The following is a 21,520-nucleotide window of genomic DNA, read 5'->3' on the forward strand; positions in this document are numbered from 1 at the left end:
TGGTACCTACCAGCCTTCTCCTTCCCACCCTCCCCCCACCTTCCCTCTACAGTCCTGACGAAGGGTTCCAGCCCAAAACGTCGACCGATCTTTTCCACGGATGCTGCCCGACCTGCTGAGTTCCTCCAGCGTGTTGTGAGTGTTGCTTTGACCGCAGCATCTGCAGATTATTTTGTATCTCTGTCAGTCACTAATCACACTGACTCTATATTTCCAAAGACCAAGCCAATAAGATATGAGTAGGTGTTTACTACTTTGTTTTATTGCTGTCTAACTATATTAAAAGGTAATGCATATTCATTTCCTTCTCTTTGTGTTGAATATAACCAACAGCTCCAAAATTTCTTTCTTTCTCATAACAATTTTTTCGTGATTAGGAACAACCATTCATTGACTGTGGATCAAAGAAGACAGCAGAAATTGTGACCATGGAGGCTGCGGGAAGCCCAGCAATGACTTATCCATTCTGTCCTGAACATGCCACCAACTGTAATGACACAAGTTGCCTGGTGCCAGTCGACAACTTTAACAAGGTTTTGAACTTAATTTTAAGCACTGTGCTGACAATCCTCTTGGCCTTGGTCATGTTTTCCATGGGTTGCACTGTCGAAGCGAAGAAACTTTGGGGCCATATTAAGAAACCATGGGGTATCAGTGTGGGCTTTCTTTGTCAGTTTGGTATAATGCCCCTTACAGCCTTTGCACTGTCAACAGCCTTCAACATTCACCCTGTTCAAGCAGTTGCTGTATTAATAATGGGCTGTTGTCCTGGTGGAACTGGTTCTAACATTATGTCCTATTGGATGGATGGAGACATGGACCTTAGGTAAGAAGATATCACTCACTTGTTATGTCTGGTTTATGTAGCAAGTTTAACAATGCTGCAGTAATCTGTTGAAGCGGTACATGCTCCTTCTAAATGTTAAACACAGGCATTTTCAGAATGGCAATTCTCTGCAATTTGTGCATCAGAATCACAATCAGGTTTAATATCACTAGCATATGGCATGATATTTGTTAACTTTGCCGCAGCAGTATAATACACGATAAGTATAGAAAAAAATGAATTACAGTAAGTATATATACATATTTATATTAAATATTTAAATTAAGATAAGCAGTGCAAAAACAGAAATTTTAAAGAAGTAGTGGGATAGTGTTCATGGATTCAACGTCCATTTAGAAATTGGATGGCAGAGGGGAAGAAACTGTTCCTGAATGGCTGAGTGTAAGCTAGAATTAAATAATGCAGGATTTACTTCATCTAAGGAAGATGGTGAAAAATGTAAATGGTTAGAGATTGATTGCAAGAAGAAAATTCTCATATTGTTCAAATCTGTTGAAAAGTAGCTATCAAATATTCTGTTGCACTTTGGTAATATTTAAAATAGAGTGAATTGATTCAATTACATTGATTGCAAAGTGCTTTATGCTGAGTGGGTTACAGCTCATCAGCTAAAGTTTTCTGCAGCACATGCAGGAGCAACCCATATTTTTCTACAAATCCACAAGGCAAGGAACACAGAAGACCTCAATTGGTCTATCCATGAGTCAAGTCTATGTATAATTACCATGACAGGAACGTTTTATACACAACTATGCGATTGTCCACATATTGATTCTATTCAAGAAGTCAAGAAAAATGCTGAAAGTTCCCCACAGGTCCAGCAGCAGCTGGCTCCCTTGCACGCTTTCCATCCATGCTGGGTTGAGCATCAAGCTAGCAACTCGGCCTCTTAAAAATGAGAAAGCCTGCTAAAAAAAAAAAGCCGTCATGATGGTGTCCCAATGGCTCCACTCGGAGTTAAGAGCTTTCTTCTTCTTCTTCTTCCAGCAGCAGGTATGGAAGAAAATTCAGTTTATAATTTTGCATCAGAATATTACTGTTGTGTATTAACCCTACCCATCACATAAAGTACTCATCTTTACCCTGGAAATGTGCATTAAAACTATATTGAGGCATGTTGCAGAAATAGGCAAGTTTTACTAAAATAATAAGATGACAAATTTTACGTAGAACTTCTTCATTCTTACTAAGATAGTAAACATAAATTACTTCTGTTGTTATGGGTTATTACATTGAATCAAAAATTAAATAACCACAGTTTATTTTTATTTGGCTGATTCCTTATTGTTTTGTTTTACTGCCCAAGGGTCTAACTCATTCTGGCACTAAAATGATATCCACTAGGATCTCTCCAAGTTTTTCATACAGAAGCCCAGACAGCATTAGCGATTATCTGTACCCAGATTCAGCCCCAAACCTATCTAATATTAACATCCACAGATTTTAGAGCATGGTTTACAGTTTAATAGAGAATGGCAGAAATACTGCTAGCCCCTTCTGAATGACCTTGAAACAGGAGAAAGACAACTGGACAATAGTGAAAATGTCACATAGAAAAGGACATGGCTGCAAAGTAGGAGGCTAGTTATTTAAAATTCTTTATCCAATGATGATGAAACCAGGCCGTTTGTTATATTTAAATTGAAGATAGATAAATTTTTGAAAGATTGTGGTACTTGGGGTTTTGGGGGATTTGGTGCTAAGAGGAGTTGTGACCTGTGTAAATCAGCTCTGAACATGTTGAGTGGCTGGGGAATCTACTCTTGTTCCTACTTTCTTGTGTTCTCATAATCGTGTATCTGTTCTGATCAACTAACCAGGGGAACCCATTAGGATGGATTCTCAATTTTCCACCTGAGTCTGAATGTGGGATTACAGATTGAACAATCTTAAAAAGGTAGTTTCTGCAATGAGAAATTATTCAATATTTTTGTTGAAGAAGCAAATTGCAAATGCTCCCCACAATTTTTAAAATATTCCTACCCTTAAGTATTTCTTTAAAATCCTTATTTCTTGTCCAAATCCTTTCCAAGTAGACTCCAGATCCATGATTTTTGCTGCCATTGCATATTACATGTTTACAATATTTTTTCCTTAATGTGCTTTTGATTTTAATTCTATATATAAGACCTTGTGCAAATTTTATTCTTTTACAATTGACCAAAGGTATGAACTACCTAAGTCTCCTCTATACACTGACCAACCTGTTGTTTGTTTCCGGAATTTTCTGTTCTCTTTGCAATTTCAGCAGGGGCAATATTGCATATTTGCAGAAATGGCCCTTTTGCTGCGTTCAGTATTTCTACTGCTCTCCTTTGTTTAAGAGAGGTCTATATCATTGGAGGACTGAAGCATCAAGAAAGGAAAGTGCAGAGCTATAACATAAATGAAAAAAAAAATTTAGGTAATGTCTTCTGGATTGAATATTGTGTAAGGGAGGATTTTCCCTCATTTAATTTTTTGTTTAATATCAAGATTGTTAAAGATGTAGCTGAAAAGATTCTGGAGGCATTAGTAATGATCTTTCAAGAATCACTAGGTTCTGGCATCGTTCCAGAGGAGAGCAAATTTGCAAATGTCATTCCACTCTTTTAGAAGGAAGGGAGGCAGATTACAGGCCAGTTAGCCTCACTTCAGTAGTCGGGAAAATGTTGGGAGTCCATTATTAAGGATGAAGTTTTTGGGGTACTTGGAGGCACGTGATAAAATAGGCCAAAGTCAGCATGATTTCCTTAAGGGGAAATCTTGTCTGACAAATCTGTTGGAGTTCTTTGAGGAAATAACGGGCAGGATAGACAAAGTAAAGTCAGTGCATGTTGTTTACTTGGATTTTCAGAAGGGCTTTGACAAGGTGCCACACATGAGGCTGATTAACAAAATAAGATCCCATGGTATTACAGGAAAGATACTAGCAGAGATAGAAGATTGTCTAACTGGCAAAAAGCAAACAGTCTTTATAAAGGTGGCCTATTCTATTTAGCTGCTGGTGTCTAGTGGTATTTCACAGGGTTCAATATTGGACTGCTTTTTTTCATGTTATATGTCAATGATTTATATAATGGAATTGATGGCTTTGTGGCCAAGTTTACCAATGATATGAAGTTAGATGGAGGGGCAGATAGTGTTGAGGAAGCAGGGAGTCTGCAGAAGGACTCAGACAGTTTGGGAGAATGGGGAAAGATGTGGCAGAACGAATCTAATGTAGGGAAGTGTACGTTCATGCATTTTGGTAGAAGGAATAAAGGCATAGACTACTTTCTAAATGGGGAGAAAATTCAAAACTCAGAGGTGCAAAGGGACTTGGGAGTCCTTGTGCAGGTTAGTTTGCAGGTTGAGTCAGTGGTAAGGAAGGCAAATACAACAAGAACATAAGAAATAGGAGCAGGAGTAGGTCATCTGGCCCATCGAGCCTGCCCCACCATTCAATAAGATCATGGCTGATCTGTCCATGGACTAATCTCCACCTACCTGCCTTTTCCCCCATAACCCTTAATTTCCTTACTATGCATAAATCTATCCAATCTCGTCTTAAATATGTTTACTGAGGTAGTCTTCACTGCTTCATTGGACAGAGAATTCCACAGATTCACCCCTCTTTGGGAAAAATAGTTCCTCCACATCTCCATCCTAAATTTACTCCCCTGAATCTTGAGGCTATGTCCCCTAGTTCTAGCCTCATCTACCAGTGGAAACAACTTCCCTGCCTCTATCTTATCTATCACTTTCATAATTTTATATGTTTCTATAAGATCCCCTCTCATCTTTCTGAATTCCAACGAGTACAGTCCCAGACGTCGCAATCTCTTTTCATAGTCTAACCCCCTCATCTCTAGAATCAACCTGGTGAACCTCCTCTGAACCGCCTCCAAAGCCAGTACATCCTTCCTCAAGTAAGGAGACCAGAACTGCATGCAGTACTCCTGGTGCGGCCTCACCAGCACCTTATACAGTTGCAGCATAGCCTCTCTGCTCTAAAACTCAATCCCTCTAGTAAAGAGGGCAAACATTCTATTTGCATTCTTGATAGCCTGCTGTACCTGCAAACCAACCTTTTGTGATTCGTACACAAGCATTTCCAAGTTCTTCTGCACAGCAGCATGCTGCAATCTTTTACCATTTACCAATCTGATCTTCCATTTTTCCTTCCAAAATGGATGACCTCACATTTACTAACATTGTATTCCATCTGCAGACCCTTGCCAATCACTTAACCTAACTATATCTCTCTGCAGACCCTCTGTATCCTCTGCACAATTTGCTTTTCCACTCAATTTAGTGTCAATTAGCAAAATTAGACACTCTACCTTTGGTCCTGTCTGCCAGATCGTTAATGTATATCATGAACAGTTGTGGGCCCAGCACAATGCTAGCATTCATTTTGAGAAGACTAGAATATAAAGCCAAGATGTAATGCTGAGGCTTTATCAAGCATTGGCCAGGCCACACTTGGAGTACTGTGAGCAGATTTGGGCCCCTTAATCAAGAAAGGATGTTCTGGCATTGAAGAGGGTCCAGAGGAGGTTCACGAGAATGATTTCAGATATGAAAGGGTTAACCCATGAGGAGCGTTTGATAACCTGTACTCGCTGGAGTTTAGAAGGCGAGTACAATAGAATCTCATTGAAACCTATTGAATATTGAAAAGCCTAGATAGAGTGGATGTTTCCTATAGTGGGTGAGGCTAAGGTTGGAGGGCACCGCCTCAGAATAGAGGCATGTCCATTCAGTACAGAGATGAAGAGGAATTTCTTTAGCCAGAGGGTGGTGAATTTGTGGAATTCATTGCCATGGATGGCTGTGGAATCCAAGTCACTGAGTATATTTAAAGTGGAGGCTGATAAGTTTTTGAATAGTTTGGGCATGAAAAGTTGCAGGGAGAAGGCAGGAAAATGGGGTTGAGAGGGATAATAATCAGCCACGATGGAATGGAGGGCAGACCCAATCTTACTCCTATATCTTATGGTCTTATGGTTATCATTTACATTTCTATTATCAAAAATAGTTAGGTACAATAATGAGAAAAATGTTATTTTAAATCAATGGCAGCTCAATAGGACATATACGAAACGATTAAATTAATTTCTTCTGTTTTGGAGAAAATCAGGAACATGCAAATAAAACCAAACTTGGCTGGGAGCAGGATGGTACAAAATTACTACCCCCTTTAAAAATTACCTTAATCTTCTCTGGAAGGTATTGCAAGCAATTAACATGCTTTATAAAAGATGCAATTCCACATTAATTCGATTGTTGCAACATGCCGTTATTCAATTTAATGAAATAGATTGTATTTTATGCACCTACAATCACCACCAAGCTTTTCTCACAGCCCCTCTTCTGCTGCTCTGTGGGACCAACTGAGCTGGAGGTTTGGATTCCATTGTGATCCTGTGAGCTGAATTGGCAAGCCCTATCCCTATCTGATGGCCTTGTCAATATCATAAACCCTCTGTTAATAAGAGAAACATAACAAGATTTTAAATAGTTTTACATTATTATATAAAAGATAAGAATTATCTTGTAAAATCAGAAATACAAATAAACTTATTTAGAAGTCTTCAATTGCTAAAAATCAATTAAATTGCGATGCTAATGACAAAGTAAATAAAATAAATAAGCAACTTAGCCGCACATCTTTTTAATAAAGTCAGCAATCCCATCCAAATAAATAGCATTGTACCTGTTTGCTCACTGTAGCTTTAGGGTGTGTTGATTTACCTACTGTATTTATTTCAGATATTTGTCTTTCTTTCAGTATCAGCATGACAACATGCTCCACAGTACTGGGAATGGGAATGATGCCTCTTTGCCTCTTCCTCTACACAAGAACTTGGGTTGACTCAGATGTCATTCAGATCCCTTATGACAGCATCGGTAATTTACATGTGAATTACACTGTAATTGTCAAGACGGAAACTTGTGTTTTAACATGTTTATTTATGGGAACTGAATAAACCCATGCATTATGTACTTCAGGTATTACCCTAGCAAGCCTCCTAATTCCTGTTGCTGCTGGAGTTTATGTGAACCACAGGTGGCCAAAAAAGGCCAAAATAATATTGAAGGTAAGTAACATCAAACAACACTTTGAGTGTAAGAAATCTAAATACCAGGAGCTGGTAGAGCATTACCAGAGACAGGGGAGGAGGACACAATGCTAGCCTTAAGAGGTGGGGTGTAGAGATTTTGGAGGCTGCTCAATGTGCAGAACCTACTCTCACCTTGGCATTATGGGGGCTGCAAAGAAAAGAGCTATCAGGACCATCACAGAGGCTGCTGAGCAAGCCTCCAGATGGCTATGGATCTAAAGGTGTGACCCATGGACCAATGCTGCTGGGACACAAGTCAGGGCCTGATCGACCCTGGCTAGATCGCCTGGGCAAGTGTGTCCGATGTTGAAATTATCCCAGGTTACATCACTGATGGTGTGTCCCAGTGCATCCCAAGATGTATCTCAGCATCTCTGAGATTGAAGAGAGCATTGAATTAATGTTGTCTTTCTACATATTCAATCAGCTGTGTATGGGTGGAGCAAGCACACTGATAATTGGTGAAGAACTGGGGAAGCATAGCCTTGTGGATTTGCTTTGCGATTTCTACTAGAATCATTTACTTTCTACAAGGCTGCAAGAAATAATAAGGAACATAGCCATTATAAATGACCCAGGGTTTTTAAGAACTGTTTAAGTCCTTTGACCTTTACTCTAGACAATGTATTTTTCAGTGTAAACTCAATTTACTTCAATTATGTCAAGAATAAAACTTGTTAAGCAAATATTAACCATTAAGTATATTGAAGACATGGATTAATAGACCTTTGAGACACTAAGGAATCAAAGAATAGGGAGTTTGGTCAGAAAGGTGGATTACCTGCAACATTACTAAAGAACAGGGCAAGCTGTAAAATTTGACCAAAATTTTTGAATTTTGTGAAATGTAGTATACTACTCCAACTTTCGTTATTTATATTCAACATCATTAGCAGACAATTCCTCTGAAATCAATACATTAGAAAATGATTTTTAATTATTAGTTGTTTACTCTATTCTGATTTATTTGAAAGCTTCTAAGATGAGCTTATAATTAAGGCCATTGGTATAAGGTAGATTTTTACCAAATTTTAGGCACCAAGACAAAAATAAAATCAAATCAACAATTCCTATTATTATCATTAGCTATCATAATACACGTACAAAACACAACAATGGTAATTTCTGGATACATGTTTGTCTGCATTTGTATGGTATCCAATAGCACTTCTGGTTACTATCATGCATTTCTCCTAATAATAATAATAATAGTAATTACTTTATTGATCCCAAAAGGGTAATTCTTTAATTATGGCAGCAACATTTGAAAACACTTCTCTGTGTGCAGACTTAACTACTAATAAAGTACAGAATAATAATATACACAATAATAATGTACTAATGTGCAATAATAATGTACAAAATAATAAGACAGAGACAATTGTACTATGATGAGTGTTCTCCGAATGCACAGAGAATATTGCATTTGGTAGGGAACATTTTCCGTAACAATCCTTGTGACAGCAGAGCTGAGTGAGCCTGTTTGAAAAGGTGCTCTGCTGCTTATTCAGTAGGTCATGCAGAGGCTGTGCCTGACTGTCCATAATGGACAACAATTTGTTTAGTGACCTCCTCTCTGCCACTAACTCAAAAGACTCCAGGTCGTAGTCAAGGACAGTCCAGCCTTTTTGATGAGTTTATTTAGTCATTTTGCATCACCAGCACCGATGCTGCTCCCCCAACATAAAGCGGCAAAGAAGACTGGACTCACTACAACAGACTGGTAAAAGATCTCCAACATCCTGCTGCACACATTGAAGGATCACAGCTTCCTTACAAAATAGTCTGCTCATCCCCTTCTTGTAAATAGCCTTGGTGTTGGTTTTCCAGTCAAGTCTGTTGTCGAGGTGAACACCCAAGTATTTGTATTACTCCACCACTGCAACCTCTTCTCCCAGAATGTATACAGGACTTGTCACAGTTCTCTTCGACCTAAAATCAATACTATCTGCCTGGTTTTGGCTACATTCAGGACCTGGTGATTCCTCCCACACCACTCTGCAAACTTGTCCACCAGTCCTCTGTACTCTAACTCCTACCCATCCCTGATTCACTCAACCACCACAGAGTCATCAGAGAACCTCTGCAAGTGACAAAACTCAGATTTGTACTGAAAGTCTGAGGTATATAGTGTGAATAGAAATGGAGACAGGACAGTCCCTTGTGGGGTTCCAGTGCCACTCACCACCATCTCAGACAGAGAACTACCCAGCCACACAAACTGGAGTCTATCTGTCAGGTAGTCAGTAATCCAGGAGATAGTGGATTTGTCTATGCCCATCCTTTGCAGCTTTTTGCTCAGAAGTGGCTGGATTGTATTGAAGGCACTAGAGAAATCAAAAAATGTGTTTCTCACAATGTCACCAGCATCATCCAGGTGGGAGTGAGCTCTCTGCCACAGGTAGATGAAGGCATCATCCACTCCCACATAAGGCTGGTAGGCAAACTGTAGCGGGTCCAATGAAGATCTCACCTGCGGTCCAAGGTAAGTCAGGGCCAGCCTTTCCAGCACCTTCAACACATGAGATGTGAGGGCAATTGGTCCATAGATGGAGTCGCCTTCTTGGGTACAGGAACCAAGCAGGAAGTCTTCCATAGCACCAGTATCTTTTCCTGACTCAGACTCAGATTGTAAAGGTGCTGCAAAATACCAGACAGCTGGGTCGCACAGGCCTTCAGTACCCTGGAGCTGATACCGTCGGATCCAGCAGCCTTGCCTTGATGTAGTCTCTCCAGCTGTCTCCTAACTCGACCTGCGGTCACAGTCAGGCGGGGGAGAGTGGGCGTCTCCATGGAGGCAGGATATTCCAAAGCTGGGGGTGGGGGGAAGGCGCTGGAACACAAGCACTCACCAGAGGGGTGGGAGGGGTGGAGGGAGAAAGTTTCAGGGGCAGGGAGGGTGTGCGGTTTGGACAAATGAGGTAGGGGACAGCAGGAGGCCCTGTGCTGAACCTGTTGAAAAACAAGTTCAATTTGTTGGTCCCATCCAGGTAGCCCTTGATCTCCCTTTCCTTAACCTTGAAGCCAATGATCTGCTTCATCCCCGACCACACGTCCCTTATGCTAGTCTGCTGGAGCTTGTACTTTACACCCCCTCAGCAGTCTTTACACCTCCTCAGCTTTACCCTCAGTTCACTCTGTACTCGCCCAGTAACTTGTCTATCTCCAGACATGAAGGCGCTCGTTTTCATATTCAAAAGTTCGTTCAGGTCACTGGTGATCCAGGGCTGGTGTCCCTGCTGGCAAGATGGTGTTCGCACAGTCTGTGATACAATCAGTCATTTTGTTAAATGTCCTCCCTGTATGGCTCAATGTGATAGAATGTTTAGAAATCAAAATTGTTCAAAATTTTAAATGTGTATATTTTCATGCTCTTGTCTTCTAATTCCAAAATAATCTGTTCTCCTAGATTGGCTCTATTACTGGAATGTTCCTCATAGTCGGTATAGCTGTGGCTGGTGCCTTACTGTATAAAGGATCCTGGGTAACAGCTCCTTCCCTGTGGATCATTGGGACAATCTATCCAGCTATTGGTTATGGACTAGGATTTATCTTGGCTCGCGTTGCTGGTCTGCCTTGGTTTAGGTAAAAAAACTTTGTAAATGTGTTGATCAAACGTTACATGCTAATAATTCACAATCCATAATATACCATAAATGGTAAGACTTTTGGCAGTGTGGAGGATCTGAGAGATCTTGGGGTCTGTATCGATAGGACACTCAAAGATGCTGTTCAGGTTGACAGTGTTGCTAAGAAGGCGTTTAGTGTGTTGGCCTTCATCAACCATGGGATTGAGTTCAAGAGCCATGAGGTGATGTTACAGATATATAAGACCTGGGTCAGACCCTACTTGGTGTACCATGTTCAGTTCTGGTCACCTCACTACAGGAAGGATGTGGATACTATAGAGAGAGTGCAGAGGAGATTTACAAGGATGTTGCCTGTATTGGAGGACATACCTTATGAGAATAGTTTGAGTGTACTTGGCCACTTCTCCTTGGAGTGACGGATGATGGGAGATAGAGGTGTATAAGATGATGAGGGGCATTGATCATGTGGATAGCCAGAGGCTTTTTCTCAGGGCTGAAATGCCTAACACGAGGGGGCGTAGTTTTAAGGTGCTTGGAAATAGGTACAAGGGGGATGTCAGAGGTATGTTTTTCACACAGTGAGTGGTGAGAGCATGGAATGCACTGCCAGTGGCAGTGGTGGAAGCGGATTCAATAGGGCTTAATTAGGAAAGGGAAAAAAGATTATGAGAGAAAACTGGCAGGGAACATAAAAACTGACTGTAAAAGCTTTTATAGATATGTAAAAAGGAAAAGACTGGTAAAGACAAATGTAGGTCCCCTGCAGGCAGAAACAGGTGAATTGATTATGGGGAGCAAGGACATGGCAGACCAATTGAATAATTACTTTGGTTCTGTCTTCACTAAGGAGGACATAAATAATCTTCCGGAAATAGTAGGGGACAGAGGGTCCAGTGAGATGGAGGAACTGAGCGAAATACATGTTAGTAGGGAAGTGGTGTTAGGTAAATTGAAGGGATTAAAGGCAGATAAATCCCCAGGGCCAGATGGTCTGCATCCCAGAGTGCTTAAGGAAGTAGCCCAAGAAATAGTGGATGCATTAGTGATAATTTTTCAAAACTCGTTAGATTCTGGACTAGTTCCTGAGGATTGGAGGGTGGCTAGTGTAACCCCACTTTTTAAAAAAGAAGGGAGAGAGAAACCAGGGAATTATAGACTGGTTAGCCTAACGTCGGTGGTGGGGAAACTGCTGGAGTCAGTTATCAAAGATATGATAACAGCACATTTGGAAAGCGGTGAAATCATCGGACAAAGTCAGCATGGATTTGTGAAAGGAAAATCATATCTGACGAATCTCATAGAATTTTTTGAGGATGTAACTAATAGAGTGGATAGGGGAGAACCAGTGGATGTGGTATATTTGGATTTTCAAAAGGCTTTTGACAAGGTCCCACACAGGAGATTAGTGTGCTAACTTAAAGCACACGGTATTGGGGGTAAGGTACTGATGTGGATGGAGAATTGGTTAGCAGACAGGAAGCAAAGAGTGGGAATAAACAGGACCTTTTCAGAATGGCAGGCAGTGACTAGTGGGGTACTGCAAGGCTCAGTGCTGGGACCCCAGTTGTCTACAATATATATTAATGACTTGGATGAGGGAATTAAATGCAGCATCTCCAAGTTTGCGGATGACACGAAGCTGGGCGGCAGTGTTAGCTGTGAGGAGGATGCAGGGTGACTTGGATAGGTTGGGTGAGTGGGCAAATTCATGGCAGATGCAATTTAATGTAGATAAATGTGACGTTATCCACTTTGGTGGCAAAAATAGGGCAACAGATTATTATCTGAATGGTGGCCGATTAGGAAAAGGGGAGGTGCAACGAGACCTGAGTGTCATTATACACCAGTCATTGAAAGTGGGCATGTAGGTACAGCAGGCGGTGAAAAAGGCAAATGGTATGCTGGCATTTATAGCGAGAGGATTCGAGTACAGAAGCAGGGAGGTACTACTGCAGTTGTACAAGGCCTTGGTGAGACCACACCTGGAGTATTGTGTGCAGTTTTGGTCCCCTAATCTGAGGAAAGACATCCTTGCCATAGAGGGAGTACAAAGAAGGTTCACCAGATTGATTCCTGGGATGGCAGGACTTTCATATGAAGAAAGACTGGATGAACTAGGATTGTACTCGTTGGAATTTAGAAGATTGAGGGGGGATCTGATTGAAACGTATAAAATTATAAAGGGATTGGACAGGCTAGATGCAGGAAGATTGTTCCCGATGTTGGGGAAGTCCAGAATGAGGGGTCACAGTTTGAGGATAAAGGGGAAGCCTTTTAGGACTGAGATTAGGAAAAACTTCTTCACACAGAGAGTGGTCCATCTGTGGAATTCTCTGTCACAGGAAACAGTTGAGGCCGGTTCATTGGCTATATTTAAGAGGGAGTTAGATATGGCCCTTGTGGCTATGGGGATCAGAGGGTATGGAGGGAAGGCTGGTGCAGGGTTCTGAGTTGGATGATCAGCCATGATCATAATAAATGGTGGTGCAGGCTCGAAGGGCCAAATGGCCTACTCCTGCACCTATTTTCTATGTTTCTATGTTTCTATGTTTAAGAGCCTCTTAGATAGGTACATGGAGCTTGGAAAAATGGAGGGCTATGAGCTAAGGAAATTCAAGGCAGTCTCTAGAGTAGTTTAGATGGTTGGTACAATGTTGTGGGCCGAAGGGCCTGTAATGTACTGTAAATTTCTATGTTCTATGTACCATGTTCATCTTCTAGAAGAGAAAACAGAAACATGCAGAGAAAACAAGTAATTGATACTTGAGCATCATATTATTTCACAGAATTGAAAAGTAATAGAAAAGTTAGTTATAAACAGAATAAGGAGAGAGACAAGTAAACAAAAGCACCTGTAGACAGAGTGGTGGCTGCAATAGTTAATAATTAGATAATTGGCAGATGCATAAGAGATATTAAAGCAGAATGGTGTGAATGAATGAGGTTGAGGGAAAATATAATAAAATTAAAGTATATGAAAATATCAAATACATTTACGTCAGATTGAATGCAGCTCTAACTCCGAGCATGCCTAGTTTTGAAATTATAGAGTATTTAGAAATCAATTGTTCACTTTTTAAAAATGGTGCAAGTGACAGGGATAGGCAGATCACACTTCATGTTAAAAGCAAAGGCAAATTAAAATACATACTAGAAAAATGTGCAGGGTTTACCAAGCTTTTTTCTTGTCAGACCTACTCACTGTGTTCTTTGTTTAAATTTCATCCTGAAATTAGATTTCCTTTTTCTTTCTATTCCTATTACCCCAGCTACTCACAAGCCCTTCATTAATTTGTTTCATGCCCATGTCACACATGTAAATTATAAATTAAATATAAAATTTACCAGTTACAAAAATACTACAATTCACCTGTTCCTTAATTGTGTCCAGATTTTTCCTCCAGTAAACTGTTTGGAAATTTAGTCATTACATTGATGTACTTCTGATAAAAAAAAAGGATAGATTGAAAATAATAATAAGATACTAGGATGTTCTTTTAACTTTTTCTGAAAACTGAACATAAAGTATATTCTAAGATTCCTAATCTATTTTGGGTTCTTCGTTTTTGTGTCAAGCTATGCAAAAATTTTGCTGATCTGCATTAAACTTCATTTGCCAGTATACCATCTACAAATGTACTCTGTAACTTATCCAGGCAATTATATAGTAGCTACTTAAAAATGAAATTGGAAATTTGGTTTATTATTGTCATATGTACCAAGGTGTAGGGAAGAACTTTGATCTGCATCGCCATCCATAAAGATCCTTTTATTACAACAATGCATTGAGATACTTCAAGAGAAAACAATAATAAAATGCAGAGTAGTTTTACAGTTGCAGACAAAGTGAAGTACAGGCAATCAATAAACTGTTAGGTTATGATAAACTGTTAGATTATGAGGTCAAGAGTTACTTCTTTATGTTAAGAAAAAAATGAAACACCTTTAATCATTTATATTAGATTCAGTTTCGGAGATAGGAGTGAATGTGTTTTTGCCTACCATTTAATTTGTTCTGGTAAAACCGTGTTCATGAGACTACATCTTGTTTATTGCACTGAAGGTAACAGCCATACACACCTGGGAGAACAGTGAATAGAGTATAAAAAATGTCATCTCCAGTTCTATAAGTTAATGCCAACAAACAGCATTCTTGCTTTAGGTGTCCATTCATGGTTGCACATCTGCCAAAGATAGTGGGGTTTCAAATTCAAGTTACATGCCTATCAACTGTGTCTTCACAGTAACAGTTTTATTTTGCGTCAGATATAGGTACAAACCCTCTCTAGAATGTATTGTTAAAGGCGATTTTATATATTAAACCTTTGAATGAGGGCAATGCAGTGTCATTGCACCTGGCCAATTGTTTTTTTAAAATCTCACTGTTGTTTCCAAGATGTTGGGCTGTGTAATACTGCATCCCAGTACTGAATATACTTCAATAAGATTATATTGACAGCAAAGCATTTTGGGAGGTCCCGAGATCTTATAAGGCCTTTATAATTAATTCTGTAATGTTTGTGCTATTGATCAATTTCTACAGCAAATTCAGTTTGAGACCATTATAAAAAATTACCCTTTCTGAACTTGGACAGTTTTCATTAGTGAGATATGATCTTGCCTCTGGATGATATCCTTTTTCAGTCCATCCAAAATAATTTCTCTACTAAGTACTGTTATCAGCACCTCAGATCTCTACGTACTCAAGATTGACTGTGACTTCCTTGAACTCCCACATTTAACCACAGACCTTTTAAGCTAAAGTCCATCAATCAATTTTTGGAAGTAAAGGTGTGCCTGGTGGACGTCCGAGACTAGGACCATTATTTCATCAACACCCAACAAACAATATATGAAAGTTGTCTTTGGGACTTGTTTTTCTTCTCTCTTGTTCTATATTTACTGCTTCTATCAATATACTTTGCAACTCCTATTTCATTTCCAAAGTTTCAGGCAGATAACATGGATTGTCCATACGTTCAGAAGCATAGATATAGTAATGCTGCAATCCATATTTTTTTTCTTCCTTTCAGATTTCCATCTATGGCTTTCACTTCCTTGGATAAAATTTGGATTAGATTAGCCTTCATTATTAAAACCTAACCCAATAAGCTGAAAGCAAAATATGTTTTTAAATGATCTTTAGTGATGTATTTCTCTTCTTTCTTTAACGAATCTTGCTCAGTGCAGTGTCTAATATTGCAGCACTAATGAGCCCATGTATTTCCTTTAATTATGCATTACCAATTCCCGTCATAATTGCTATCAGTGCAATACAGTTCATTTTGTGGTTTGGTAATTAGAAGCAATACTTATTTTGAGCACTAGCTATGTATAATTATATAAACACTCATGTGACAGCGTGTGCAAGTCAGTGTATTGTTTCCATTTGGATTTAATTTACATTTAATAAAGTGACTTTGGGAAAAATAACTAGTCAGGGCAACAAAGCATAGAATCACGCATTTTGACCTATGCTGACCATCAAGTACAGTATGCATTGTACTGATCCTATTTACTAGCACCTCATCCATAGCCTTCTATGCTTTGGTAAATTCAAGTTCTCAAGTAGCTACTGAAATATTGTGAGGCTCTTGCCTCCACTGCCCCATCAGAATGTGGGTTCCAGATTTCCACCACTCTGGCCAAGACATTCTTCATCAGATGCCCTCTAAAGTTTTTGCTTCTTGCCCTAAACCAAAGCCCTCTTGGTCTACACATCTGCTTTTGGGAGAAGTGTTCCTCTTTTTATCCTATCAATAATCATGTAAACCTCAATCCAGTCTCCTCCTCTGCTCCAGGGAAAATCGTATTAGAACTGAGAATTTATCTTCCTAAAGGAATCCAACATTAGCTTGTATTTACCTAACCCTGTGTAATACCTTAGTGCATATTCCATAGAAAGGCCTTGTGATGTTCACTGGTACAGCATTCAGCACTGCTTCAGGATTTTTAATTTAACATTCTTCTGTCTTACAGATGCCGTACTGTAGCTTTGGAAACTGGTGCACAGAACACGCAGCTCTGCACAACCATCGTCCAGGTCTCCTTCTCGCCTGAGCAGCTCGTGCTCATGTTCACCTTCCCGCTCATCTACAGCGTTTTTCAAATCATGTTTGCAGCTATAATGATTGCAGGCAAGATTTTATTCCTTATTTTTTCACAAAGATCTTTGGTTGGAATTGAAATGAGCTGGGGATTGGTGATTGAAAAGTGGGTTCCGGTCTGGGTGCAATGGGAAAACATCAGAAATCACAACATAGTCATACTCTTAGTCATAGTCATACTTTATTGATCCCGGGGGAAATTGGTTTTCGTTACAGTTGCACAATAAATAAATAGTAATAAAACCATAAATAATTAAATAGTGATATGTAAATTATGCCAGGAAATAAGTCCAGGACCAGCCTATTGGCTCAGGGTGTCTGACCCTCCAAGGGAGGAGTTGTAAAGTTTGATGGCCACAGGCAGGAATAACTTCCTATGACGTTCTGTGTTGCATCTCGGTGGAATGAGTCTCTGGCTGAATGTACCCCTGTGCCTAGCCAGTACATTATGTAGGTAGTGGGTGGGAGACATTGTCCAAGATGACATGCAACTTGGACAGCATCCTCTTTTCAGACACCACCGTCAGAGAGTCCAGTTCCATCCCCACAACATCACTGGCCTTACGAATGGTTAGTGAGGTCAAGACAATGACAAGTGTAGAGAAAGACAACACTGTATTCACACACACAAACTGTTTCCATCTGAATTAGACTGGTACCACTATTTCTGCTGAGAAGGTCATTGAGGTTAAGTGGAAGATTAAATTATAAAAGGAGGGAGCTAGTGGGAAGGGATAAATAGAACAGATTTAGAATGAAGAGATAAATTTAGAAGATACTGTAACTGCACAGAGTACAGCAAGTAGATTATTGCTGTGTGTAGATTATGTTTTCCACCTAGCCCTGGGTTTATAATGAAATAGGTCATTCAAATCTCTGTATATGAATGAAGAATCTTAGTAATGCCAAATCTGAAAGTTTCAGGGTGAAATATTATTAAATACACAGGAGCCTGGATTGAACTACAGAGCTGGCTGTGATGGAACAGATATTGGCATTGGATAAATTTTTAATGTTAAAAACTGAATGTTAACACTTACGTCTGTTGGTCTTGGTATGACTACACTGAAAAAGGGAAATAAAAATACATTAGACCAGGAATAGACACAGGATCCAAAGGTTAAGTGATGAGGCACCTACAGGCATTGAAGTAGGCCATTTAATTCCTCAGCATGTCACACTTCCAAACACTGGACGATACAAACACTATCTTACCAGATCCATTGCCTAGCTCTATGTAACTACCCTTTTCCCGTATCACAGAACAGATTGCTTTATCAACAAGAATGGAAGAATAAGTCTATAAAAGGCGCAGTATAAATTTATGTTGGAATTCTTACACTGAGGATCTATGGAGGATGTTCAAAAAATTTACTGACTTATAGTTTTCTTGGCTACACTTCTAATAAATATTGTGGTAGACAATATATTTGCTCATACTTCCAAGCAAATCACCAGAGAAATAGGAGGTGGAAAAAGCAAGAATCTCTGTATTGCAAAGCCTACCAATAACCTCACCCAGTCCCACCTACTTTAAAGTTCTGAGGCCTAAAACCCACTACAACTTCTACTGAACCTGGACGGAGACCAGGCTACCTGCTTATCCCACCTTATGCTGTATTCTATGACCATTTCCATCAACTAACAAATTTAATAAATTTCACGTCTCATGCCGGTGATAATAAACCTGATTCTGATTCTGAATTAGCTTAGCATGGAGCTTGAGGCCTGCACAGAATGCAAAGGTTAAGTTTGATGGTAAAAACTCCAGAAATACGAAATAAAATAGTAAATGCTAGAAACACACTGGAAAGTGTAGTGTCAATGTATCAGGTAACAAATATTGTTTTCAATCTGAAATGTTAAATCTTTCTTTCCAGAGTGCTGCATTATCTTTTTGAGTGTTCATAGCATCTTCAGGTAAAGGTAAAGTACAGTGACATGCAAAAGTTTGGGCACCCCTGGTCAGAATTTCTGTTACTGTGAATAGCTAAGTGAGTAAAAGATGAACTGATTTCCAAAAGGCATAAAGTTAAAGACGGCACATTTTTTTAATATTTTAAGGAAGAAAACTTTTTTTTATTTCCGTCTTTTACAGTTTCAAAATAACAAAGAAGGAAAAGGGCCCGAAGCAAAAGTTTGGGCACGCTGCATGGCAGTGCTTAGTAACACCCCCTTTGGCAAGTATCACAGCTTGTAAACGCTTTTTGTAGCCAGCTAAATCTTTCAATTCTTGTTTAGGGGATTTTCGCCCAGTCTTCCTTGCAAAAGGCTTCTAAGTTCTGTGAGATTCTTTGGCCATTTTGCATGCACTGCTCTTTTGAGGTCTATCCACATATTTTCGATGATGTTTAGCTCAGGGGACTGTGAGGACCATGGCAAAACCTTCAGCTTGCGCCTCTTGAGGTAGTCCATTGTGGATTTTGAGGTGTGTTTAGGTTCATTGATCCAGCTGGTGGCGTAGTGACATCAGCGTTGGACATCAGGACGGAAGGCCCCGAGTTCGAATCCAGCCTGCTCCCCTGCACGCTTTCCATCTGTGCTGGGTTACGAGCTGGTGATCTCTTTGGAAACTCACCCAGCAGAAGGCAATGGCAAACCACTGCTGTAACTTGCCTCGTACACGGTTCCCCACTATGTCAGAGAGGAATGGAGGAAAATCATCCGCTAACCGGAGAAACTCTGGATGCGATGTATTTTTCCTTTCCTTAGGTTCATTATCCTGTTGTGGAAGCCATCCTCTTTTCATCTTCAGCTTTTTTACGCATTATGTGATGTTTTCTTCCAGAATTTTCTGGTATTTAATTGAATTCATTCTTCCGTCTACCAATAAATGTTCCCCGTGCCACTGGCTGCAACACAAGCCCAAAGCATGATCGATCCACCCCCATGCTTAACAGTTGGAGAGGGGTTCTTTTCATGAAATTCTGCACCCTTTTTTCTCCAAACATACCTTTGCTCATTGCGGCCAAAAAGTTCTATTTTAACTTCATCAGTCCACAGGACTTGTTTCCAAAATGCATCAGGCTTGTTTAGATTTTCCTTTGAACCTTTTGAATAGAACTTTTTGGCCACAATGAGCAAAGGTATGTTTGGAGAAAAAAGGGTGCAGAATTTCATCAAAAGAACACCTCTCCAACACACCTCAAAATCCACAATGGACTACCTCAAGAGGCACAAGCTGAAGGTTTTGCCATGGCCCTCACAGTCCCCTGACCTAAAGATCATCGAGAATCTGTGGATAGACCTCAAAACAGCAGTGCATGCAAGGCAGCCCAAGAATCACACAGAACTAGAAGCCTTTTGCAAAGAAGACTGGGCTAAAATCCCCCAAACAAGAATTGAAATACTCTTAGCTGACTACAAAAAGCATTTACAAGCTTGCTAAAGGGGGTGTTACTAAGTACTACCATGCTGGGTGCCCAAAATTTTGCTTCAGGCCCTTTTCCTTTTTTGTTATTTTGAAGCTGTAAAAGATGGAAATAAAAGTTTTCTTGCTTAAAATATTAAAGAAATGCATCATCTTTAACTTTATGCCTTTTGGAAACCAGTTCATCTTTTACTCACTTAGCTATTCACAGTAACAGAAATTTTGACCGGGGTGCCCAAACTTTTGCATGCCACTGTATATCTACGTCCTATTCACTGCCCAAATTCTTACAACTCCTCAAACATTTCACACACCATCATCTGGCCCTCTGCTTAGGAATCCTCTCAAACTTTTATCTATAAAGACATTCCATAAAATACTGATCATTGATCATGTTGAAAATCAAGAGGATCTGAAATAAAAGCTGAAGATGCTATAAACACTCAAAAAGATAATGCAGCACTCTGGAAAGAGAAAGATTTAACATTTCAGATTGAAAACAATATTTGTTACCTGATACATTGACACTATACTTTCCAGTGTGTTTCTAGCATTTACTATTTTATTTCGTATTTCTGGCGTTTTTTTAAAATGTTCATTTTCTGTTACTCGACTCCTTTTGTTGCCTAATGGTGGTTTTGAAGTGTATTGCAATGTCTTCCTATACTAAATTCCTTCATTTTACATAAATGAAAATGTTACCGTTATACATTTCACTCAGCTTATCAATTGTACAAATGGCATGGCAAGAGAACCAGAGGTGATTGCGATAAACAAGATGAAGAAAACGTCATATCCTTTGCCAATACAAATGAAGGATTTGAAGCAGATGAAAAACTACCCAAAGGGGACTCCCACACAGATGGGAAATTACTCTATGGCATCTTGAAAGGAGGGCACCCAACGGAAGAAAAGTCATCAGCCTCTAGCTTGGACACAGGTACCAACCTGTAAGGGTGTTGCTTATTATGTCCCTTGATAACATACCTGTTGCCATAGGTCATTATGGATCTGCCCTTACAGGCACTACTGCGGAAGTTCTGTCTTAAAAGAACAATCTATACATCTTTATCATGACTTCACCCTAGTTTCATCCTTCAGGTACCTCCCTTGCTCTCTGATAAGTAGAAGAGTGCAGAAAGGGACAGGAGATACCTTACAGGAGTAGTTTCTGAAATTATGGCACTGCTAGGTCCAGTAAAATGGAATGAGGTCCCACAACTATCACCTATTTTTATTTACTGCTCAATATTCATGCCAGCTCACCTTGGTTTCTTCCCTGGCATCTGAGTATTATAAAATTATAACAAATTTAAAAAAAAGAAATTGGAGAAGGGAAAACAAAATGGAAGCATAAATGAAAATGTTGACTGTTCACTCTTAATTGTTTTAAATTTCAGAATTTGTAATTAGTGGGTAAAACACATAATAATTATCTTGCTTTCCACAGACCAAACTTGTTTAGAAAAATCAACTTAATATTAAAGGCTGTTCCATCAGCAACATTTAACCAAATG

General features: G+C 39.6%; 1 protein-coding gene across 1 annotated transcript; it reads left to right on the plus strand.

Annotated features, from left to right (window-relative positions):
- Positions 1-428: 428 nt before the first annotated feature.
- Positions 429-21,032, plus strand: slc10a2 (solute carrier family 10 member 2). The gene is made up of 6 exons (XM_072264364.1): positions 429-826; positions 6,603-6,721; positions 6,824-6,912; positions 10,346-10,521; positions 16,506-16,663; positions 20,725-21,032. The coding sequence occupies exons 1-6, from the start codon at positions 429-431 to the stop codon at positions 20,955-20,957; spliced, it is 1,173 nt and encodes a 390-aa protein (XP_072120465.1). The 3' UTR covers positions 20,958-21,032.
- Positions 21,033-21,520: the final 488 nt, after the last annotated feature.

The sequence above is a fragment of the Mobula birostris genome, chromosome 7 (genome assembly GCF_030028105.1).
Source record: "Mobula birostris isolate sMobBir1 chromosome 7, sMobBir1.hap1, whole genome shotgun sequence".
Taxonomy (NCBI): domain Eukaryota; kingdom Metazoa; phylum Chordata; class Chondrichthyes; order Myliobatiformes; family Myliobatidae; genus Mobula; species Mobula birostris.

Bases quoted from the DNA above. Each gene is read 5' to 3' on its own strand.
- slc10a2 (XM_072264364.1), top strand. From the start codon at position 429: ATGGAGGCTGCGGGAAGCCCAGCAATGACTTATCCATTCTGTCCTGAA. The intron at 827-6,602 runs GTAAGAAGATAT...TCTTTCTTTCAG, and splicing joins GATGGAGACATGGACCTTAG to TATCAGCATGACAACATGCT. The intron at 16,664-20,724 runs GCAAGATTTTAT...CATTTCACTCAG, and splicing joins TGCAGCTATAATGATTGCAG to CTTATCAATTGTACAAATGG.